Source organism: Mustela putorius, unplaced genomic scaffold (assembly GCF_011764305.1).
Source record: "Mustela putorius furo isolate JIRA1106 unplaced genomic scaffold, ASM1176430v1.1 tig00003859_pilon_pilon_pilon, whole genome shotgun sequence".
Taxonomy (NCBI): domain Eukaryota; kingdom Metazoa; phylum Chordata; class Mammalia; order Carnivora; family Mustelidae; genus Mustela; species Mustela putorius.
The window spans coordinates 666,657-691,591 of NW_025422011.1; the positions used below are offsets into that span (position 1 = coordinate 666,657).

General features: G+C 51.7%; 1 protein-coding gene across 1 annotated transcript in view; it reads left to right on the forward strand.

Moving 5' to 3' along the window:
- Nucleotides 1-4,361: 4,361 nt before the first annotated feature.
- Nucleotides 4,362-24,935, forward strand: part of LRP4 (LDL receptor related protein 4) — a 50,464-nt gene continuing 29,890 nt past the window's right edge. The window contains exons 1-12 of the mRNA XM_045065943.1: nt 4,362-4,652; nt 18,197-18,343; nt 19,509-19,625; nt 19,886-19,999; nt 20,422-20,538; nt 20,872-21,000; nt 21,239-21,358; nt 21,794-21,919; nt 22,517-22,642; nt 22,834-22,968; nt 23,347-23,472; nt 23,819-24,049. Of these exons, the coding sequence (XP_044921878.1) occupies nt 4,601-4,652; nt 18,197-18,343; nt 19,509-19,625; nt 19,886-19,999; nt 20,422-20,538; nt 20,872-21,000; nt 21,239-21,358; nt 21,794-21,919; nt 22,517-22,642; nt 22,834-22,968; nt 23,347-23,472; nt 23,819-24,049 (1,540 nt within the window). The 5' untranslated portion in view covers nt 4,362-4,600. The remainder of the gene's footprint in view (nt 4,653-18,196; nt 18,344-19,508; nt 19,626-19,885; nt 20,000-20,421; nt 20,539-20,871; nt 21,001-21,238; nt 21,359-21,793; nt 21,920-22,516; nt 22,643-22,833; nt 22,969-23,346; nt 23,473-23,818; nt 24,050-24,935) is intronic.

The window sequence follows — 24,935 nt, forward strand, 5'->3', positions numbered from 1 at the left end:
ATGGATATTATTCCAAGTGCAATAGGAAACCATCAGAAGGTTTTAAACCCAATAAAGACACGACCCGATTTATGTTTCTTAACAAGTCACTCTGGTTGCTGTACGTGTAGAGAATGAATTACAAAAGGGCAAGTGTGAAAACAAAGAGACCACTTGCAGGCTCCTGGGTGGCTCAGTTGGTTAAGCGACTGCCTCTGGCTCAGGTCATGATCCTGGATCCTGGGATTGAGTCCCGCATCAAGCTCCCAGCTCCATGGGGAGTCCGCTTCTCCCTGCTGCCATTTTCTGACCTTCTCCCCTCTCTCACTCTTTCTCTCTCTCTCAAATAAATAAATAAAATCTTCAAAAAAAAAAAAGAGAGAGAGAGAGAGAGAGAGAGACAAAGAGAGGCCACTTGCATAGTTGCTTGAGTCATGTTTGTTATTAAATGTGTTTATTCACTGCTCCATTTGTGTATCCACCATTCTAAATTTATCTTTGCTGCTGAAATAAACAAGATATATTGAGATATTTGCTGCAAAGACTCTACTTATATATGCCAGATGTGTGACTATCAAGCTTTCAGGAGATAGAAATATGTGTAGAAAATCTTGCTTTTCAGGGTGTGCCCCAAGTTAGGCCAGAGAACTGAATCAGCCATTGTACCCCAGCCCCTGAAGTAAGAACCACTGCTGTACTGGAACATGAAAAGCATTGGCACTGGAAATGGTGGTGTGAAGCGTTTGTGATTAAAGAAAATGCCAATCAGACTCTTTCCTTATACTTGCATTTTTTTCCCCCCACTCCCCAGTAGTAGCCCCCTGGACTTAGATAACAGCATCCACTGCTAAAAGTTAATGATACTTTCCCATAAGTCCTCTGGACTCTTTCCTGGATCAGGGCCTTTGCAAATACTGTTCCTTCTGCCTTCTGCCCCCACTCCCAGCCTGTGACTCTTGCTCGGCTTAGGTGTCAGTGCCTCAGACGGGCCTTCCTTGAGTCCCCAAATCTAAATCAAGTTTCTCCTTTCATAGATCTCAGTAATTTTCCTTGAATGTCCCTATCATTTATCACTTTAAATTCATTCGTGGGATCATTCTTTCAATGTCTCTGCATACCTGGGTCTCCTTCCAACCCCAACGGTCAGACTGTAAGTTCCAAGAACCCAATATATCTGTTTACAACTGCCTCTACCTTGCCTGGAACATAATATGTCCTTGATAAATACTTCCCAAGTGAACAAATACTGGAAATAGGCTTCCCTACGCAGAAGTGGCAGGTGTAGGACTTCTTTAGCTCCTTTAGCTGTGCTTTTTCTTGTTTTCCCTTCTACAGCTTTAAGAACTCTTTCCCTCCACTCATGCTGTGTTAACAAGAAGGTGATTCTGGAGAGTCGATGCAACAATTCTTTGCAGACTCACATTAACCTTTTTTTTTTTTTTTTTTAAAGATTTATTGATTTCGGTGAGACAGAGAGCACAAGTGGGAGGGGCAGTGGAAGAGGAAGAGGAAATCTCAAGCAGACTTTGTGCTGAGCTTGGATCCTGACATGGGGCTCCATCTCACAACCCTGAAGTCACGACCTGAACCAAAATCAAGAATCAGACACTCAACTGTCTGAGCCACCCAGGGTCCCCTCATGTTCTTAATATTTTAAAGCAGGGTCTCCCAACCTCAGCACTATTAAAATGTGGGGATGGATAATTCTTGGTTATATCATTCTTTGTGGGGAGGATGTCCTGCTCATGGGAGGTTGTTTCCCAGCATCACTGGAGTCTACCCGTTCATTGCCAATAGCACCCAATCCCAAAACTGTCTCCTGGGATTGCCCCATGTCTGCAAAATCACTCCTGACTAAGAACCACTGTTTTAAAGTGTAAAACTTCAGGTCTTTTACTCTTTCAGATGAATTATATCTAGAAATTCAGATTGCTGAATGATGCCTAGATTATAAGAGAATTATTCCAATCCAGCTGGATCAAAATAGTGCCCATTTCTATCTGGTTTCTGTAGCACTCCCTGTGTTTCCTTTGAAAAGACCATTAGTGATGGTCTAATTCAGGGCAATATTCTGATCTTGGAAACTCAGTTCCCTGGTCTGTCCTAGAAGGATGAAGGAAGGGGTGTTGTTTCTGAGGAAACTAATGCCTCTGGGACCCCTTTGGAATTGGCAAATTTTCTAGGGGCATGTCCCAAAGGACAATAAAAGGGAGACAAACAGCCCATTCTGGCATGCTTTTCAGGATCTCTCACTCCAAACAAGAAAGTCTGAGAGGCCTGGTAAAAATAAATATGGCTTAGCACTCCTGGCATAAGAGCAGTTTCTGACAGCCAAGACTTAACTCACCCTAGGGGGTGACCCAGGCAGGGACTATGCACGAAGTTCGTTTCTACCCATTGATATTCTCAATGACTCACAGCAGCCAGGGATGGCTCTGTGCACCAGAACCGCACTGAACCACGGAGGAGGAGGCCTTGGGATGCACACACAAAATGCAGTCTCTTGAGCCTGAGTCAGACAGGGACAGCCAGCTTCCCCCTTCCTCCTCAATCCCAGAAAAACAACATAAATCATGCCTTCTGGAAGGAAACCTATCCTTCGCATACAGATGTTTATAAATTCTTAATCCCCTGACATTGAAAGTATGGTGACTGCCTGTCCTGGATTTTTTGGGACAAATGTATTCATTATACCACATGTCCTTAGTTTTCGTGTGGAAAAAAATGTGGTCTCCAGAATTGTAAGATCTTTCTCAACAGGTCAAAAAGCATACACAGCATATATTGAAACCCTGAGACCAGCCAAGGACACATCACAAACATTGTGGGGGGTGAGGGAAATGGGTGTTAGAATCAGCTTCTACTCTTCACTTCTTTCTCCCTGGATTTTAGGCTAATGTGACCTAGGTCATCAAGGTCGACTCTTTCCTAGCAGTGGGATCCTGTAAAACTGACCTGACTCGACTGCCGCCTTCAGTCAGCAAGAAGAACTACACACAGAGAAAATGCCTCAGCCTTAGTTACCGTGGTGATGCTGGTTCAACCACATTTCACCTGTGTAAAAATTTCAGGCAGAACAGTATAAAGAAGTACCAGCTAAAGGAGTTAACACTTCACTTGTTTTTGCTGCTGTTGCTAAGTTCACGTTAGCTTTGGTCAAAGATGATGATTTGAAGGGAAAACCTTTGCAGCACTGAAAACAAGCAAGGATGAAATGCCCACCTAGCCATTGGAGAAATCTCCTAATATCCACTTTGCATGATATCACATTGCTTTCCCTTCGGCTGACATGGAGCATTTGGGTCTTCTGGACTCTAATTACTTGCAAGAGGAACATGGTTTAAGGAGACTGCGGAAGACCCAAAGCTGGGGAATGTTGGCATACCAGCTTGGAGGGAAAACTGATAAGAAGATGCTAAGGAAGCTGGGGGCTTGGACAAAAGTAACAAGACACGATTCAACAACAACAACAACAACAAAAATTAATTCATATTAATAATACACTCTGGAGAAAGCACAGGCCATGAAGCGAAGACAAGAGAGGAGTTTAAAAATTTCTGCGGTAAGGGGCAAGTTAAATGCTGTAAGGCCCTACAGACGCAAGCCCGGAGGAGGCTCCGGTCTCTGGGAAAGTGCAAGTACAAGGAAAGACTTACTTCCTTACCCCCTTGCTTCCTTGCCAGGATCAGAAAGTCAAAGAAGGGGGAAGAGGCTAACAACGCTGATTTACAAAGACAGCGAGGAGGAACTATGTCTGGGTCAATTCTGGACGTCTGAGCTGGGGCGACAGGACCCAGACAACCACCTCAGGAAATGAGTAGATGAAAAGGGGAGGTCGTGGAATTATTTAGCCCTAGAACAACGCTGCCTAGACCGGAGTGGGGGTGGAGCAAGACGAAAATCTCAGAAAAGGAATTTTGACAGTGAGAATGCTAGTTAAGATACAGCCCTCCAGGCCCCCTGATGTCCCTTGTTTGATGTTAATAAAGACCTAGGAGGATTATGCATTAGCAAGCCTTGCGTATTCTGAGACATCAATAAAGTCTGGACTTGGGGCTGGTAGGGGGGCCGGGGTCACGTCCAGGCGACTTGGGTCAGCCTGGGTGCTCCTCTCTGGCACAGAGTAGAGTGAGAGGGATCGAGAGTTGCCGCTGGGATAATGTTTTAAGTCAGGGACATTTGAGCAGTAGTAGTGGGGACACAGAGGGGGGGCTCTCTCGAGGACGAGGAATGTGGGGGCGGCCTGAAGAGGAGCCCGGCCAGCGCAGGAGGCGCTGGCGGGTGGGGGCCGGGGACCGGGGGGCGGGGGCCGAGGGCGGGAAGGGGCCGGCCCGGCGCTGGGGGCGGGACCAGGCGCGGTGGCGGTGGCGGGGGCTGCGGCGCGGGGGGCGGGGCGGCCTGGCCCGGGACACCCCCTCCCGGTCCCCTGGCGGGGCGGCTTCGGCTCCGGCAGCACTGGAGGCAGCAGCGGCCGGAGGGCGACTTGCGGGGCGCGCCCGCCCGCCGCGGACCGGGACGCTTCCCCCTCCGGGACACTTTGCCGACTCCCTCCGCCGCGCTGTCCCGCGGGAGCCGGCGGGACCCCCGGCCGACAGGGAGCGCCGGCGGCGGCCGCGGCACCATGAGGCGGCTGTGGGGCGCGCTGCTGCTTGGCGCCCTGCTCTGCGCACACGGTAAGCGGCGCCGCCGTGCCCGCGCCTCCTGGCCCGCCGAGAAAGTTTGTCCGTGGGTCCGGCCGCTGCAGGACTCACCTCCCGCAAACCCGGCGGCGCGGGCTGGGGCCTCAGACCCGGCGCCCTCTCTCCAAGCAGCAGCCCTGAGCGTGCGTGCGGGGGAGAGGAGCAGGAGCTCCCCCAGCTCTTCCAGCCCGAGAGCGGCGGCCGTGGAGCCCCTCCGCGGCTCGGATCTGGGCCGGGCTCCGGGAAGATCCGAGGCTCCCGCTCGCCTTCCCTCGCTGCTCTTTGAAGAACTAGGGGCTGCTTCCCTTTCAGGTTAAGAAAGGATCTCTGCGTCCTTGGTGCGAATGAATGTGTGCGAAGAAAGGGAGGCGGGCAAGGTTGATCGCTAAACCATAAATTGTAAAAAGCCCTCTTTGCAGGGTCCGGGGGGTCTCGGGCGGATTTCGGAGCTGGGCTCCAGTAGAATCGGAATGCTTGGGTTCTCGGGATTCCTCTACTCGGGGAACAGTTAGTTCCTCGGACTCCAGACCTTGCTTCCACCGAGGGTCTTTGGGTACTGCTTGCTCGCAGCATCTCCCCTTAGTGGTGTTTTGGGTTCCCTCTCCTGGCTGCGACCAATCAGCTTCCTGCCCTGGATCCTTCCCGGGGGGGGGGGGACCGGGTTGGAAAAGGGGCAGAGGAGGGACACAGGGGAAGAAACTGCTGGAAGGCTCCGGCAGAGCCGTCCTGGCCGGAGTAGTGTGGCTGGGGGCGGGTATCGCGGAACATCAGAAGGCAGGCTCCGGGTCTGCGCGGTGACCCTCGGGGGAGCTGGACGGATGGCAGCAGAACTGCTGCTTCATCTGCTCCTTATTAATAACTTGTTTGGTGCCCGGACGCAACTGCTGTGTGTGATTTGGGCTCCAGTGGAATCTAGTTCTCCGCAGCTGCCTAGCACCGAGGGTGTACTCCGTGATTTAGCAGCTAGCTCCCTCTAGTTTGTGCCCAAAGATCAAAGAACTTTGATCTTTGAACCCCAACCCTATTCCGCTGGGGGAGATGCGAACCTTCTCATTTTCGCAGCCCCGATGAGGGGGTAGGGTTCGGCATGGAGGGGTCTCTAGACCCTGGCCGGGCTTGCACCGGGTCTTTCTTTAGCGTGCTCCGGGAGCTCGTGTGGAAGTTGTGCCGATTTCGGAACTTGCCTGGCAGGGCGTGGAGATGCCTGGGCACTCGTTTTAAAGATCGGTTTACCTCCCAAATCCAAAACAGAGTTCTCGTGTCTGTTATTTAAACTACCCGTGGATTTTAAACAACTTTTTCCATGCCCTCTCTAACGCCGACTTCTTCCTCTCCGCGTAGTAGCCGGGCCGAGCCACGTTCCTCCTTGCACTGTGCTCTCCCCCGCCCGGGCTCTCTCCTAGAAGGTTATTTGTAGCCTCTTTGGCGTGTCGGGACAGCGGCCCTACTGGGGTAGGAATGTAGCTGCTCTTCCCACCACATGGGCCCCTTAAAGGGACAGCTATGCTTTTTTGGGGGGGGTTTCCCCTTTCGGGCTGCAAGAGAAGGGGATGGAACTTTCCTCTCGGCCCCCTGGAGGAAGTTTTGAAAAAGATCAAGGGAAATGGCACGGCACTGGGAAAAAAGAAAAAAAGTGTGGGGGGGGGGCTAAAACGGATACCAACAAACCCAGAGAGGAGATTGTCGCCTTCTGCCCTAGGGAAAGGGGAGCTGGAAGGTTCTGGGCTGAGACTGTCCAAGAGAATTTTATTGCTCCAGAGCTGTCAAAAGTGCATACACTACTTCTGCCCTGAGACTGGAGGTAGAAAATTGCTATATTTAATGCTTCACAGAGAAAGGATGGGAGGGTTCTTGATAACTCCTTTGGGTTCTTTTTAAAGATAAAAACTTTATTATTGTTATTATTATTTATCCAAGGACAAGGACAAAAACTTTCATAGAAACTTCTGAGCACCGGAGACTTCCTGTGCCCATGTGTAAGGACACTTAGTGACAGGAAGAGCTAAACTTTGCCTAACTTGATACTGAACCATCGTTGGAGGTCTCGGGGAGGTAGAGGATGGGGGGAGAGGACAGATTCATGGTTTACCAATGAGACCGAGCAGTTGCTCAACCAGAAATATCACCAAGAAGCTTCCTAATACTGTGTTCCAGGGGCTCATGAAGAAGACAGTGTTTTATACTATGGATGCAATACACTAAGGTTTGGGTGCTTGGGTGGCTCAGTGGGTTAAAGCCTCTGCCTCCGGCTCAGGTCATGATCCCAGGGTCCTGGGATGGAGCCCTACATGGGCTCTCTGCTCAGCAGGGAGCCTGCTTCCCCCTCCCTCTGTCTCTGCCTGCCTCTCTGCCTACTTGTGATCTCTGTCAAATAAATAAATAAATAATCTTAAAAAAAAAAAAATACACTAAGGTTTAAGGTGCTTACTTGGATGCTGCTAGCCCTGTGGGCTTTTCCTAGAGCCTATGTGTTTGGCCTGAACCTACATAACCCTCCAACCTTAAAAGTTTTGTTAAGAAACTTGATTGCTGGTGATAGCCCTGGCTGTCTTTCTCCTGAGGGTTGAGGTGAGGCCTCAGGCAGTGTACCAGGGTTGGAAGAGTAGAAACCATGTTTGTCTTGGAGATCTCTTCCAGGTAAGCAAAAAGCTGAAAATTCTGCTCAGGTGCTTAGGTAGATAGAAGGCTATTTCTGAGGTGAGTGCAAAAGCGTAGAGCTGAGAATGGTCTCTGATTCTCTGGAATCAGAATTCCATCTGATTGTTGTCATGGTGTTTGGTTGACCTTGTCCCTGATCTTGTTGGACTTGTGAAAGATGCTTGGCTTGTCACTGATTTTGGATTTCCTCTTCTGTCCCCTGTTGAATATCAGATAACATCTTTGGGACTGGCACAGGGTATTAAGAATGACAGGTGCAAGGGAACCAGTCTGGCTGTGTCTTGATACAGAACATGTTGGGCATGTCCATCTTCTGGGCCAGCAAAGAACACAGAAGGTCACAGAGGACAGAGTATTTTATAGGTCTTTGCTCACTCTTTCTACTGATTGGCTGCTACTCTTGATCCCTAAGAAGAGGAGAAATAGGAAGGACTGGCTATGTTGTTTCTCCTTTGTAGAGAAGATCAATACTAGGCACTTTTTGGATAGGGAATTTCAGGGACCACTTTAGGAAAATTTGCCTTTTTTTAATGATTGGGCACATCTCATAATTATGAGACAGTTCCATGCCCTTGGTTGAGTAAGTCCATTAGAGCGTGTTCCCGCCACAATCTCTACATTCCTTGGTGAAGCCCAGCCACAAGTTTTGCCCACAGTTGCCTAGGCATGGGGCATCTGGACCCCACACAGTGTCTGAATTAGCATCTCATCTTCAGCCAGGGAAGTCCTTCTCCCCTTCTCAGCATGGTGGGATTCCATGTCCCAGGAAAGACTTCCCACTGACTGGTTGGCTGGCAGAGCCTGGGTTTGGCCCTATAAATAGCTCCAAAGAATGCCTGTGCTTATCACTCTCCATCTAGCTTAGAGCTGACAGGCTCAGGTTCTTTCTCCCAGATACACTCAGGAGCATTCCCTAAATTGGGCTCTGCACCCATTCATTTGTTCATTCATTCAGCAAACACACGTTTGCCAAGCACTAATGTTAATCACCGCGTTTATAGCTCGGTGATTAAGCAGCAGAGGCCTCCCTGGGTTTGAATGTTGACTTTGGTACTTCTTGGTGACCTTACGCAAAACACTTAACTCTCCCTGAACTTCAGAGTTCTTATACGTAAATGAGGGGAGAGCTGGAGTAGTAATAAATTATCACAGGAGACTATTGTAAAAATTAAATGAGATAATACACTCAACACAGCCTACTCTGTTACTGCAAGCTTGGATAAATGTTAGCTGGTTTTTAGCAAATTTGCATAAGTAGATTAGAGATGGTTCTTATCTTTGGACTATGGGAGCCAGGTAAACAGATCATTATACTGTAGTGTCCTGTGCTAAAATGGAAGGTCAGCCCTTCATTTCACCTGGTTTTTTGCTTTTCTCTTTTAAAGATCTTGCCCCTTCCTCCCACCCCACATTGAAAACCTAATGAAACCTAAGCATAGTTCCCCTCCTGTGCATACTTCCAGAAAGGAGATCTGTGAAGCTCTCTCAACCATGGTCTAGGGAGCCCACGCCACCTTAGTTTTCCCAGGAGAGGTCCTAGGAGATGGGGTTTTCCTCTGGGAGCTTCCTTGTTAAAACTCTGGGATCAGGGATGAGGCCAGGCGTCTCTCAGATTGCTGTGACCTGGGGTGAGAGGTGCTGGCTGAGGTCTCTTGGAGCTGGAACAGTTTAGAATTCCAAGCTCTTCCTCCCACTGGCCTGGGAAAGGAGTCAGGCCCCAGAGCTCATAAGGTAGTAATTGCCCCAATTTGGGGGCTGGGCCATTTCAGCACCGCCTTCCTTCGTGACTACCGTCTTCAATCAGGAATCCTGTCAGTGTGCAGGGATAATTGATGTGGGTCTCCAGCCCAGGACTCGCCCCCACCCCCAACCCCCAGCTCCTCCACCCCAGAGTTTGACCCCTGTTGTCTCTTTGTTTCTTCCTTTTAAGTCGGTGCCAGTGATGTGATGTTTTTGGGGACTGCGGAAAGTTGACCGTAACCAGGAGCAGCCGGTAAGAAGAGCTGATTCACTGGCCTTCCTGGCGGTCTGTTGACTCCATTTTCTGTTCTGCATTTTTGATTTAGCAAGAAGCAAACATCTTAGGTGCCCTTGGGCACCTCTTTACGCCCTTTCGAGCAAACTTCATTCTTTCGCTGTACTCAGGCATTCCTCTAGCAGAGTGGATTGAGGGTAAGCGTCCCTAACACACCTTCCTCTGTTCATTCGGGTCTGAGTGAGGCAGGGCAGGGCTCTGCCTGAGAGCCAACTGGGGAAAGCCTCGCTGGGACTTGCTGCAAGCCCTGACTTGGCCTACAGGAGCTCCCCCCCTCACCTCTGCGCAGAGCCAAGGATTGGAGCAAAGCCGGAAACAAAAGACTGGGAGCAAACCTCCCATCTGGCTGGAAGGCAGCGACACAAAGGTGCTGCTGCATAATTTATCACCAGAGGTTTTCTGGAGCAGGGGGAGGCTCTGGGCTCAAGGCAGAGCTTTTTGGGGGGAGAGGAACCCTCCTCGTGCCTGGGTGTAGGCTCAGGCAAGTACTGAATAGGATATGGGGAAAGACACCTGATCAGTGCATGAAATAAAGCTTGGAGACCGTAAGTGCCTCTCCTAGCCCAGCAGCTGCATTTCAGGCCAGGCCTACAAGGCAGGGTGTGGGGTGTGGGGGGAAGCCCTCCGAATATTCCTTTGCTTGGCCCCAGCCTTGGGAGCCTGCCTGCCATCCCCTTTTGGGCATGAATGAGGGCAAGAGATAGTTTCTCTGTTGCGTCGACTGTACCCTTCTGGTGACCAAATACAGATGCGAGGTTATAATATCCATGAGCCTAGCAAATAGGAAAGGGGGATTCTGTCCTTCTCTTTCTACCCTCCCACTCCTCAGGCAGTTTAGACAAGAAGTTTCTACTACAGGTTCAGAGAGGGGGTAAAAGCAGATGGTTCTAAAATGCATCTCCCCAAAATGAGAATCTCTGCTCTTCTGAAAAGAATCAGGGGTAACCATTTTTTGCCTTGCAAACTGGGATATGTGGTCTAAACAATACAGGGGGACTCCTGGGGCAGTTAATAGTTAAAATCTTGGGGCACCTGGGTGGCTCAGTCCTTAAGCATCTACCTTTGGCTCAGGTCATGATCCCAGGGTTCTGGGACTGAGCCCCACATCAGGCTCCCTGCTCAGCAGAGAGCCCGCTCCTCCCTCTCCCACTCCCCCTGCTTGTGTTCCCTCTCTCGCTGTCTCTCTCTCCCTCTCTTTCTGTAAAATAAATAAATAAATTCTTTTTTTTTTTAAGATTTTATTTATTTATTTGACAGAGAGAGATCATAAGTAGGCATAGAAGCAGGCAGAGAGAGAGAGAGGGAAAAGCAGGCTCCCTGTTGAGCAGAGCCCGATGCAGGGCTCGATCCCAGGACCCTGGGATCATGACCTGAGCCAAAGGCAGAGACTTTTTAACCCACTGAGCCACCCAGGCGCCCCAATAAATAAGTTCTTTAAAAAATAAAAAATAAAATAAAATCTTTTGCTGTCTCCCCATCACTGTGACATTTATGGTGCGTTACCACATTTCCCCCTCACAGTGTCCTGATGAGGTACGTAATGTTAGGTTCCTGTTTTACAGATAGGAAACTAAAGCTCAGACACAGCTCGTGAGTAACTGGCGCAGGATTTGAACCCAGAGCCAAAGTTGTTAAGCCTTTAACCCATACAACCCGTTAGTATAAAATATTTTATATCCAAGCTATAACAAAATATTTTATATCCAAGCCATAATAAGATATGATATTTTATATCCAAGCTATAGGTTGGAACTATCTATATTCTCTCTTAGATTGACTTCCCCTCTCTGTTTTCAGTCTTCATCTTCTCATGGATTCTCAATGCATAAAGATTAACTTCTCCATGCTTTTGACGGAGGGAGGCTTTATTTATTTACTTAAAAGAGTTGGCAGAAGGAGAAGGAGAGACAGAAGCTTAAGCAGGATCCACGCCCGGTGTGGAGCCTGACACCCGGCTCTGTGTCACAACCCTGAGATCATGACCTAAGCTGAAATCGAGAGTCAGATGCCTCATCAACTGAGCCACCCAGGCGCCCCAAAGGAGGCTTTAAAAAGCTCCTAGGGAGAGAGATGAGGTTTGTTGCTCTCGTGAAGCCATGTATTACTGTGTGGACCTTGTATTTTGAGAGGTAGGGGGAGAGGAAAGCAGTATTTTGAGCAGCCCCTCACAGAGCACCGCCACATCCAAGCCATGCTGGATTTGTGAAATCTGTTGGCTGAGCTGCTGGGCAGGGTAAGTAGACTTTTGAGGACTTGGATGGATACAGCCCAGTATCATAGCTATGTTACTGGGTTGAGAGAGAGGACAGATCTAGGTGAAGATGAAGGGATCAGTAACTGTGTTATTAATCCTTACCGTGTATTCATATGTATTATTTCATTTAACGTCCCAGCAAGCCTGTGAAGGAGGTACTATTATTGCCCCCATCTGACAATAGAGGAAGCTAATCCAGTTCTGAATTGTTCTGTGATTTAGGTTCTGAGTGCTCTTTTCTATACTTGCCTCCTAGGAAGTGACTGATGATAAAGCCAAGACAAAGGATACTTATGAGCCTTGAGCTCCTCCGGAGAAAGGCATCGAGGAGGACTCTCGCCACAGTCCCCTTGTCCCCCTTTTCCTGTGGTCATTCATGCCACCAGCTTAACCCCTTGAGGGGGACACTGCAGCTTGGCCCGCAGTAGAATTTTTAGACACCCTGAGTCCTGAAATAGCGGGGCTTAATCATGGGGTGGCTGGATAAGACCGCTCTCGGTGAGTCAAATTCTATCATGGTAATAATAAGAGCTGTCCTTTACTGAGAGCCTCGTATGTGCCAAGCATTATGCTAAGTGCTATTTATGAATTAACTAATTTAATTCTAATAATGTCCCTGTGAGGTAGGGTCTATGCTAATCCGGATTTTCCTGATGAGCAACTAAGGTGTAAAGAGATTTAAATAACATGCCCAGGGGCAGACAGCCAGGAACTAGCTTAGTTTTGTTCCCATGCTGTTAACATGAGGCTCCCCGCCTCATAACTTGGGAGGCTGACCATTACGAACTTCTGTACCATGGTGAAGAGTGGCAAGAGACGGACCAGTAATCATGTGTCTGAAGATGCCCCTTACTGAGGCATCCCACTGGGAAAAGACTTCACCCAGTCTTCTCACACCAGGTGAGGCTGGCCTCTAGGGACTTAGGGACAGAAATAAATAGAGGGGCGCCTGGGTGGCTCAGTGGGTTAAAGCCTCTGCCTTCGGCTCAGGTCGTGATCCCAGGGTCCTGGGATCGAGCCCCACATTGGGCTCTCTGCTCGACAGGGAGCCTGCTTCCCTTCCTCTCTCTCTCTCTCTGCCTGCCTCTCTGCCTAACTTGTGATCTGTCAAATAAATAAATAAATCTTTAAAAAACAAAAAAAAGTAGAATCATAACAGGTCCATATCACAGCCTGCCAATCCAGCGGGCAAAAGGAGCTCTTCCAGGAGAAGAGAGTGATTTTGAACTGGGTAGGACCAGGACGCCACCTGAAAAAGAAGATTCCTGTTTTCTTCGGGACAGATTAGGTAGGAAATAACTACTTTTATTCCTGATATTCCGGGCTCCTCTTTTCCTTTGGCTCCAACTCGCACAAGACTCTAGCTGAAGATCTCCTTCATTCCTTCATTTTACAAACGTGTATTGATTGATTACTACATACCAAGCATTGAGCTGTGCGCTGTGACTACAAAGAGAAAACTCTGTCATACAGTTCCAACTGCCAGAAGGCTTGTGGTCTGGAAACAGTGATCCCATAGCGGGCTAAATGCTACCAAAAGAGGAGGCACAGGGGGCCTTTGGAGAACAGACAAGGGGCTTTCAGTTTATCTGGGGCCGCATGGGTCCAGGTGGGGCAGCATCAGGAAAGGGTGCACTTCCTGGCCTCCTATTGCCCACCGTTGACCTTTTTGGGTGTTGGTTCTGATGTTTTCTAAGCAAGCTCTGTCCTTTCAAACAGGGGCTGCTTACAGGTGCTCAGGGTTCTCCCGATTACAGATATCTTGTGGATGAGGCAAAATTCATTTCTAAGTGGCTCCTTGCTGCCACCCCTTTTAGTTATGTCAGTTTTGTCTCGCTCCGTGGGCATCCCTTTCAGTGAGACACACTGACTATGTAGGCTGCCCAAGGAGCTGAAATCAGGGGCTTGGTCCCTTGATTGGCCTGGAGGTAGTTTATTTCATTTCACATCATTTATCTTCATTCAATGAGGTTAATATCCTCACCACTGCCACCAGTGGGCAGGAGGAGAGAGGAGAACTTCGGTGTGTTGCAAAAATCCTTGTCTGACGATAAGTGAGTGATGGTTCCACCCTTTCTGCTGTCATCCCTGTCCTGCTGGTAGCCGTCCTATCCCGGCATTCACAGGATGTGAGCCTTCTTGTTTCTGGTTCAACTTGAAAAAGCTGCTCAGTAGCTGTGTACAGTCACTGTCCACCGTGAGCTGCTAAATGACAGGTGTGCCTCCTGCCCTGCAGCTGAGTGTTCTATGGGAGGGTGGAGAGCAGTGCCTCTCTAACCTCAAGGATGCATCAGTGGCCTCTGGGAAGCTTGTTGCAAGTCCAGATCCTGAGGTCACATTAAGAGAAGAGTACTGGTCTAGGGGTCAGAATGGGGCTGCCATCCTGGCTCTGCTACTTACCCCATGACCTTGGCCGAAGGAGATGACCTTACTTATTAAGTGGGGACTGCAGTCACTACTTAAGGTTATTTTAATGATTAAAGGTGAAGGCAAGTAGGCGTGCACATGTGCCTTGCAAACTCTGAAGAGTAACTGCAAAATAGTATTATTTGTTGTGAGAAACCCTGTTCGTTTGTGGACCAACACAACATGAAGGCCCTGGTTCAAAGCACTGGGTCTCCAGACTGTCCCTGCTTCACTACTTTTAGGGCAAGAGACGTTGGTCTTCAGTCTGAGCAGTGACCAGAAGGAGAGCTGACTGCTTGAGATCCACAAACTCGCTGTCTATTTGCTAATCGAGAATGCATAAAGGAGAGGGATCCCGAAGTCTCAGTGTCAGAAATTCCCCTTTTTGACCTCCACCTTTTGGAAATTCTTGTAATAGCGATACTACTTATTGGGAGGCAGTGAAATGAAGTGATTAAGAACAGAGGCTCTGGGATCAATCTGCCTGGGTGTGAATGCTGCCTTCAATCCTCCGTTAGTACCTGTGTGACCTTGCTGCAGACTTCACCTCTCTGTGTCTCAGTGTCTTTAAGTGTAAAATGGTGACAATAATAGCAGTGTCACCTCCCAGGGGTGTCAGAGCATTCAGTGATGGAACATAAGAAAAGCACTTAGAAAAGTATTTGAGGGACGCCCAGGTGACTCAGTCAATTAAGCAGCTGCCTTTGCCTCGGGTCATGATCTCAGGGTCCTGGGATAGAAGCAGGGAGCCTGCTTCTCCCTCTGCCCGCTGCCTCCCCTGCATGCTTTCCCCTTCTCCCCGGTCAAATAAATAAATAAAATCTGAAAGAGAGAGAAAGCAAGCAAGCAAGCAAGCATCTGAAGGGCATCTGGTAAGTACATACTCAGTAAAATATGATGGTTGTATTTTTATAAAGGTTTTGTCATATGCTAGTCCTGTGGTCAGCAGTTTACATGGTGCCCGTTTCATGGATGAGGAAACTGAGGCTCAGAGACCTTAATCAACTTGCTCAAAGTTGTAGAGCTGGTGGTAGAACCAGGACTTGAATTCCAGTCTCTCTGACTCCAAAATCTGTGTTCTTTACTACAACGTGCCACTACATGTGATATACCACCAAATGGATGCCGCCCTTCTTTCCTTCAGAACAAGGCTGTGAGAAATTGGTGAGGTGGCTGAGGCAAGGGAGGCAAGGTATAAGTGGCCCGATTTTGGTGAACCTCCCAGGAAGACCCTAGGAGCCCATTCACATGTATACCCCAAACCGGATGACTTGCCTATCAAGGGTAGGGAACACTGGGGAGAGATCTCTTCCATAGTTGAATTGCTTTAGGTCAAAAGGCCCAACCCCCTGGAAGCTGAAGGGAGTGTGGCTGGCAAATAGCTTTCAAGGCCAAGAGCACAGCTGAGTACTGCAACTTAGCACTTTCCAGAGTGAAGACTGAGCGTGCCACCGGCCCTCCTCTGTTTCCTTTCTTCACTCTTTTTGTTCAAAAGGGTTAAAGGCTGTCCTTTCTGATCACAGCCAGGACTGGCATGAAAAGGCAGCATTCCACCTCCAGGGATCCAAGAGAGGCAGCGGTTGTCCAGAGAGCTGGCTTTTTGGAGAGTAATGTGTCTGTGGAGAGCCCAAGCCCAGGGTTTGCCTGATGGTGGCTGCCTGACCTCCCCAGGCCATCATTCCCATGCTGCTCTGCGGGGCAGGAAGTCGGGGCTCTTCATTGCCAGCAGTTAGCTGGATGCCCACCTGATGGAACTTTGTTCTTGAAGTCCGAGGGGGAAATCAGGACTTCTTTTATCATACAGCCAAAGGCGGGGGTGGGGCCCTAAAAAAAAAAGAATCCACCGGGAACTAAAGGCTCCTCTACCTTCGGTATCTTTTGTAACTTGCACACGGCACTGGCACCACAATCCTGCTGTTCTTGCTCTCCTAATCCTGGTGCTTTGGGGAAAATTTAGCCCCTGCATCCGCAACAGCCCACGCCCCCAGCCTGCATTTACTGAGCATCTCCAGTGTGCGCCAGGGCCTGAGGTCAGCTTCGTCCGTGTTTACCTTCTGGTCCAATCCTTTTCACAAACGAGGAAGCAGAGGCTCAGGGAGCTAAGCGACTTGTGCAAGGTCACACAGCTGGTCAGGGGAGCCTCGTCTGTCTGCTCCAGTCCGGGGGACCTCTCCTGCTTTCCTCCCCTGCTCCCCTCACCTGGCTTCTTCCTCTCTGGTGTTGTCACCCCTTCACCCAACGTGAATTCCACATTGGTGTCACTCCCGCTCCTTGCTGTGTTCTCAACCTCTCTCGACATTTGGGACTGGACAATTTCTGTGTCGTGGGGTTTGCCCTGTACCCTGTAGGCTGTCCAGCGGCATCCCTGGCTTCTACCCATCAGATGTACCGCCAGTCACGACAACCAAAAACGTCACACATTGCCAAATGTCCCCCTGGGGGGAAACCATCCCTGGCTGAGAACCACTGAGTCAGACTTATCTTCCCACTTCCCCGTTCCTCCCTGTCAGGGGGATCTGCATGCTGGGAAGCCCACCGAATGGGAGTCCTTGGGAATATTTAGTCTTTGCTATTCCAGACAGCCAGTGTCCCTTAAAGTAGTGCCAATAGCTGTGATGAGCTGGTCTCAAAAGTTGTTCCCGGACTGAGTGAAAAAAGCCCCTTCCCTTCTCAGTGCTCTCAGAATAGGCCCAAGAGGATGGGGCTGGGTCTCCAGTGCTTCCCTGGGGAAGAATCCTCCGTCTTGCCCTTGCATAGAGACCTGGACAGACAGGAGCCCTGGGCTAGGAGTAAAGCCTTCCTCTGAAGTGTAGAGATGCTGTACCTCTCAAAACAATTCCTTTGGCTTCCAGAGGAAATCCAGCATCTTTTTTAGGGCAGCTGATTGCCTTAGCTTGTGGAGGGGGAAAGCAAGGTCTCGGTTGAGGATATGGTGAAATCTGTGGTCCTTTACTCCAGAAGTGTACGTTTCACCTATAGTTTCAGTGGTTCACTGATCCCAAATGCTGGCCATCTATCCATCCATCCATCCATCTGTCCATCTGCAGGGTAGGATAGGAATCCATGCCTTATGCTCACACTTACCTTTTGGGGGTTCAATTGGAGAGGGACAGCTTCAGGGCTCTCTCCTTGCTTTTGGAGAGGATAGCAGTACACCCTTTCATTCTGGGCCTAATTCCTTCCCTTTTCCACCCCAGCCTGAGGGCAGGGCCCCGCTAAGGGGAGGAAGGGGAGAAGAAAGCAAGGAAGAGAGATGAGCAATGAGCGGTGGCCCCCTTCTTTCCCAGCTGCAGCAGCCCAGCGGGTTAGATGAATGCAGGGAGGGGGGGAGAGTGACCCTGGCAGAACCCTTTGTTCCAGCTGAGGCTGGAGCAGGGGCACTGAGCCATTCACACGCCATCCCAGGGCATCCTGCTGGGCACGCTGGGGAGGGGGCACAGCAGCCGGTCATGGGACTTGGCCAGGCAGATAGCTCCATGTTCAATAGGGAAGCCCAGCTGCGTGCTGCTGAGCCTGGGGGAGGGGCAGCTTTTGCCATCCTTCCTCCGGGCTGTGGCCTGTCCTACAGACTGGTCTCAGTCACTCTGTGGAGGCAGGCTGGTCCCTCCGCCCTGGGGCTCTGCTTCTTCTAGTCAGCCTCCCCAAAGGTGAGTTCCGACCTCTGCTCAGGAGACTCGCAACACCTGTGCTGCTTCCTGCTCCCCTGTGCGGACTCCTTATTCCAAAAGGGGCCCCTGCATTTTAATTTCAGTGCTGGAATTCCTCCCTGGCCAATAACCAAGGGTCTGGTCCTGGCCTGAGACAGAAGCATCCATATTTCCATCTAGCTTTGGAGAGCAGGGTACTGAGTTTCTCTCTGCATCACTCTTTCTTCCCTCTTGTTCCTTTTCCCTAAGAGCACCGTCTCTCTGAGTGATATCATTTATCTCTGGTCTCTTGGGGGTACTGGGCAAAAAGCCTGGTCCTAGAGGGGGTACCTGAACTGCTTATGAATCCAGAGCCACAGATTATCTTCTGGACCATTTGTGCCTTGGAGGAAGGCGGAAGGCATGACTGTGTGATCTGTATCACTGTGGCTCCCTGGGTGACAGTGGCTCCAGACTAGGCTTGTCAGCTTTGCTCTCTAGAATGGGCTTTGGTTGGGCAGAAGCAGAGCCCTCACAGGTTCCTTTCCCCTCTGCCCAGGCCTCGCCAGCAGCCCCGAGTGTGCTTGTGGTCGTAGCCACTTCACGTGTGCGGTGAGTGCCCTCGGCGAGTGTACCTGCATCCCTGCGCAGTGGCAGTGTGATGGGGACAACGACTGCGGGGACCACAGCGATGAGGACGGCTGTAGTAAGCATCCCCCTCCCCCACCAGGCACCTCCAGCCTCCCTACACCCCCGCCCCCGCACCCTGGGCAGTGGCAGGAAGCCATAGAAGAAGGACCCAGGGGTGAGGATCTGAGGGAGTATTCTGTGCACTGCCCGGGTCAGACTCAGCACGTTGGACTCCTGTGGAGGTGACAGATATTGACAGAAGGGTGGTTTCTTCACTGCATATATGGCTCCAATCCTCCTGTCTTCCCTATATTTCCACGCAGATATGACCAATAAACTGTGACAAGTGTGGAAGGAAACACCCTTGAAAACCGTAGGCAGTCTCTTTAAATAGATCTCTCTGTATTCGTGTGAATATATACTCGTACTCCGTATATATATATTAATGTGCATACTCCATGCGGATGCAGATCATTTCTGTTTCTCATGCTGGTATTCTGTATAATAGGAACTTTGCAGGAAATCTTACAGTCTCTTTAAACCTTCCTTTCCACCAGCACAGTAACGTACGCGCAACAGGCTCGGGCATCGTGCCCCGGATCCCTGGACCTCTCGCTGCTGAGCCAATTGTCTGGGGTGCCACTGAAGCACCTATGTCTGAGGGTGGTTAATTAGTCTAATAGGTTGGAAGCTGCAGCCTGGACCTTGTTAACCTCCACCGGTTCGGCTAATTGTGGTGATAAGTGGCTCACTGTCCTGTGCATTATCTCGAAAGACCGCCGTGAGCCAAGTGTAATTACCCCCACTGTTACAGTCAGAGAACCTATGGCTCAGACAGGGTACCTGACTCACCCCGTGGGATAAGTACTGAGTTCTAGAACTGGAAGTTCAGATGTGTTAATCTTCATTTAACAGGAGGAAAAGGAAAACAAAAACAAAACACCTCTTTTTCTTGCTCATGTTTCTCTTACTGCTTTCCTAGCGGTTTGGGTTTCCTTGGGCCACCCTACCCTGGGAACCCCTCGTGGCCATTCCCTGCAAATATTGTGGCTTCTTGGTTGTGGTTTTTTCTTAGCTTCTCCATCAGCTGGGGGCAGGCATGGGAGTCTGTGAGGAAGGACTGTAGGTCACGTCGGGAGACACAGGGGAAGGAGTGTTGGCACAGGGTCTCCAGCCAGGTGAGGCTGTCTCGGTAAATATCCCAGACTGATTCTCTGTTGCCCTCTTTTCCCGGGACTCAGTGCTGCCCACCTGCTCTCCTCTCGACTTTCACTGTGACAATGGCAAGTGCATCCGCCGCTCCTGGGTGTGTGATGGGGACAACGACTGCGAGGACGACTCGGACGAGCAGGACTGTCGTGAGTGCCGGTGGCGCCAGGCGGGCTCCATCAGGCTCTGCTGGGAAGGGATTCTCAATCGGAAAATGATGCCCCAGGTCCACATCTGCTCTAGGGTCTTCAGCTCTTTGTCCCTCCTTTCACTTTCCCTCTTGGTTAGATGAGCCCAAGAGAGGGCCCCCTGCTTTAGATCCCTTATGGCAGTGTTGGAGTAGCCCGCCGGTCCTGTTCTTGGGGCTTCCTGTTGGGCTTGCAGCAGCCTGACAGCTCTGTGCCCACAGCCCCCCGGGAGTGTGAGGAAGATGAGTTCCCCTGCCAGAACGGCTATTGCATCCGGAGCCTGTGGCACTGCGACGGGGACAATGACTGTGGTGACAACAGTGATGAACAGTGTGGTGAGTGGAGCTCTGGGGGTGGGGGTGAGGAGGATGGCTGCGGTGGTCTGGCCTGGGGGAGAACAAGCAGCAGCGGCTCTAGCCCGGCTGCACGGTGAACTGCCTGGGGTATCTGGAGCACCTGGAGGAAGGCTGAGGGGTAGAACCATGCAGACCCCAGGAACCACAGGACTGGAGCCCAAGGCCCAGTGTCTCCAGGCCAGGGACAGAGCCGTGGGGACCCCCTGAGAACCCCGGCATAGGAGCTCATGGCCCAGTCTCGCCAGGGCCACCGCTTCCCCCACCACAGTCTGCACCAAGTCTGTGATGTCTGGCAGGGACTGGGTCAGATCCGCAGGGGCAATAGGGTGGGCATTGGGGACGATCAAAGGAGGGCGGCCTATAGGGCTCCTGCAGGATCGCTGTCCCCTTGCGTCCCCCAGACATGCGCAAGTGCTCTGACAAGGAATTCCGCTGCAGTGACGGAAGCTGCATCGCCGAGCACTGGTATTGCGACGGTGACACTGACTGCAAAGACGGCTCTGACGAGGAGAGCTGTCGTGAGTGGCCCCAGAACCCAGGCTGGTGGGCTGGGCCGGGCAGAGGGTGGCATCCCAGGGGCCGAAGGCCGGGGCAGCAGGGTGCATGGCCATGGCCCTGGAGGGCGGGCTCTTCAGGAACAGCACCTCAGACGCTGAGCAAGGCTGGGAGCATGTTCCCTGGGTGCCGAGGGGAGGGCCCGCTTAGGTCCAAGCACATGGAAGTCCATCAGGGCCATCCCAGATGAAACTCACTTTCCTTGCCTGAACGAATTACCCCCTGGAGGAGTCAGGGCCTCTCTCCTGTGTCCAGGCCTGAGTGTACGCCCCTTCCTACCCCTGCCTGCCTTCCAGCCTCAGCAGTGCCAGCGCCGCCCTGCAACCTGGAGGAGTTCCAGTGTGCCTACGGCCGCTGCATCCTCGACATCTACCACTGTGACGGGGATGATGACTGCGGAGACTGGTCAGACGAGTCCGACTGCTGTGAGTGGTCTGGCCAGCAGTGCGGAGGAGGAGGGAGGGAGGCCAGGCCCAGAGGAACTCCTGGGGTGGTAAGGCACAGGTGCCAGCTGGGGCACGAGCTCCGGGGAGGAGTTTCCAGATTCTTGGCTCCCTGTTGGGCAGAGATGGAGGAGGTGGGTGCTGGGGCCGGGCTTTCTGGTCTGCCCTGGACACTGTGTCCGGGACTGGCTAGAGACAAGAGTCTGTCCTATTTCCCCAGCCTCCCACCAGCCCTGCCGCTCGGGAGAGTTCATGTGTGACAGTGGCCTGTGCATCAACGCGGGCTGGCGCTGTGATGGCGATGCGGACTGTGATGACCAATCAGATGAGCGCAACTGCAGTGAGTGGGGGCAGTGCCAAAGGGCAGGGCTGAAAGTAGGGAAAGGGCTCTTGGAGCCAAAAAGGCCACCATCGATGAAGACAGATGGGGCAAGCAGGACTGTCGTGGACGGTGGTGTAGGTTGGGCACAGCACAGAGGTGCTCAGTTTGAAGGGATGCTAGTCACACTGTGGATGTACACATTCTGTAACTATATAGATTTGTATATTTGTCCCTGCAGTTTTCTCACGAGAGGCAGGAAGGCATCTTGATGAAAGGTTACCTTTTGTCTAATTTGCGCAAAGACGCCATTGGGAACAACGGTGAAGGGGGACAGTGGCGTGGATGCTGACATGGGCTGCAGTTGGGGAGGCAGGGTGGGGCCTTGGACCACAGAGGGGCAGAGCCTCAGGCCACAGCGGGGCCAGCCTCTCATGAGGCCTTTCCTTCGTCCAGCCACCTCCATGTGTACGGCTGAACAGTTCCGCTGCCGCTCAGGCCGCTGCGTCCGCCTGTCCTGGCGCTGTGATGGGGAGGACGATTGTGCAGACAACAGTGATGAAGAGAACTGTGAGAACACAGGTGGAGTCTCCCGGGGTTCGCTCAGGCCCCTTGGCCCATGGTTGAGTTGGCAGACAGGGGTGGACTGAGGCTGTCACCACTGCCATTCCGGTGGGCTACAGGGATGCTTACAGCACATCTTGCCCATGGCCTGGATTTTTCTTGCCCTTCTCAGTTACCAGTATCAAAGCCAGGTGCCTCTGTTGCCTGCCCAGCCGTGTGGCCTGGGACACATCAGCCACCTCTCACGTTCCGACTCATACACAGTCAGCCCGCCTGTTGCTCTGGCCTTGTGAGCAGGCACTGTTCTCTGTGGCTGACGGCCCCCACTGGCCTGGCCATGCTGCCGGGTGCGGGACACACGGATGCACTCTCTCCCTCTGTCCCACATCCCTCACCGTCCCACTGTGGTGTTCCTGGGGAGCAAACGAATGCAGACATCCAGCCAGCCCTGTCTGAGCTGCTTCCTGCCCTGGACCCCAACCCTCCCACCTTGAGTCTCATCTGTCTCCAGTTCGCCCTAGAAAATGACAGGCTCCCGTCCTTTTGTTGACGTAAGCCCTGCCCTGCTGTGACCTGCCTCTCTCTACCGCCCTGCTCTGCTGCCTCCCTCTCTAGGAAGCCCCCAGTGTGCCTCGGACCAGTTCCTGTGCTGGAACGGGCGCTGCATCGGGCAGAGGAAACTGTGCAATGGGGTCAATGACTGTGGGGACAACAGTGACGAAAGCCCACAGCAGAACTGCCGTGAGTGTCCCCAGTGGGCGGGCCTGGCCCCTGGTCTGTGGCTGAACCCCACCCATGTGGTTCAAAGAGAATCCTCCCCGGGGATTCGTGCGGCCTCGGGAGCTGTTCTTCGTGGTCCAGGTGGAATGCCAAGTTGGCTGTCTGGGGGAGGATTCTGGGCTCAACTCCCATCTCTGGCTTGGCTGGCACAGGGCCCCGGACGGGTGAGGAGAACTGCAATGTTAACAACGGTGGCTGCGCCCAGAAGTGCCAGATGGTGCGGGGGGTGGTGCAGTGTACCTGCCACACGGGCTTCCGGCTCACCGAGGATGGGCACATGTGCCAGGGTGAGCTGGGGCCTGCTTTGGAGCTGGGCAGGGGCAGCGGACAGACAGCTGTGTTTCCCATGGGTCAGACATTTGACAGACGCGACCTCCTTTCATCATCCCCTTAGCAGGTGACGATGGTCCTGTCTGTCTCACAGATGGGGAAACTGAGGCCCAGAGAGGTTAAGTAACTTACTGACGGCCACAGAGCCGGTGAGAGCAGAGTTGGGATTCCAGCCCAGGTCTCCATGACCTTGACGCCCTTAACCGCTTGTTGTATACCCTTCCCACTGGGCCTGGAGAGTAGATGGGTATGTGGGCAGGAAAGCGACTAGTCAGCCTGAGATTTGGGGGGAGAGGGTGGCAGAATGGAGATCTGACCCCGCCCCGTCCTCCCAGATGTGAATGAATGTGCTGAGGAGGGGTACTGCAGCCAGGGCTGCACCAACAGCGAAGGGGCCTTCCAGTGCTGGTGTGAAGCAGGCTACGAGCTCCGACCTGACCGGCGCAGCTGCAAGGCTCTGGGTAAGGGCTGTTGACATTCGGCTTGTTGGGAAGAGGGCTGAGCCTGGAGACATCCAGGGGCTCCAGTCCCTGGGGATTTGCTGACAGGTAGAGAGAGTTTTCCTCTCAGGACAGTGGAGCTGTGAGTTGCATTCTGAGCCCCAAGAAAAACTCTGCTGGGGTGGGATGGGTGAGAGAGTATGCTTCGGAGGCTCCCACTCTTCTAGTCCAGTCATCAGCAGCTGTGGCCATGCCCTCAGCGGCAGGAGGCCACATTTGTCTGCTGAGGATTTGGGGGTGCATGCTGACACGTGTCAGGGACAGCTCTGGAGCCCAGTGGGGGCCCCATTTCTATGCCACGTCCCAGGGCCGGAGCCTGTGCTACTGTTCGCCAATCGCATCGACATCCGGCAGGTGCTACCGCACCGCTCCGAGTACACGTTGCTGCTCAACAACCTGGAGAACGCCATTGCCCTTGACTTCCACCACCGGCGTGAGCTCGTCTTCTGGTCGGACGTCACCCTGGACCGGATCCTCCGTGCCAACCTCAATGGCAGCAACGTGGAGGAGGTTGTGTCTACAGGGCTCGAGAGTCCAGGTAGGGAATGAGGCCCGAGGGGAAGGGCAGGGCCACAGCATGTACAAAGCAATCGTGGAAGGAACAGGATAGTGGCTCGCAAACCTTGGGCAGCAGAACATCTTTTTCTTCCGGCGAAATCTTGGATGGAATTCTAGTAGCGAAAAACGTGAATTTTAACGGTTCAGGTTTATGATATTTGCTCATTATTGGGCTCAATAGTAATGAGATGTTTTGATGAATATAATCATTTGGAATCAGAGATTTATGGGCAGCAGCTACGATTCGTTCTAAGCCTTTTTTTTTTAAGATTTTATTTATTTATTTGACAGAGACACAGCAAGAGAGGGAACACAAGCAGAGAGGGAGGGAGAAGCAGGCTTCCCACCGAGCAGAGAGCCTGATGAGGGGCTCGATCCCAGGACCCTGGGATCATGACCTGAGCCGACGGCAGATGCTTAACGACTGAGCCACCCAGGCGCCCCTATAATGTGCTCTAAGTTTTAGCATTTGGTTCAGCTCAGAATTTTGTCTTGGTTGCTTTGTATTAAGGATAGTCTCCTTGATCCAGAGAGATACATCCAAATGTTTACAGATTAAAAAAAAAAAAACAAAAACAAAAAAACAAGAGCTCACTCTATAATCTCAGCCCATTCTACAACCCAGTGAAATGGATTAGAATCTGGCATCACGCACATCTGACTCATAAGCCTATGGAACTTCTGAAACACCTCTACAAAACTCTGAGCCACAGTTTGCAAACGCATGAGCCAGAGCGGCAGGAGACTCTGGGCGTGGGTCAGGGAGCCGGGATTCAGGAAGCAGAATGTGGTTTGCTGTGAGGAAGAAGTGCTTGGCCTTGGACAGTTCCTTGACTCTTCTGTGCCTCAACTCCTTCATCTTCACA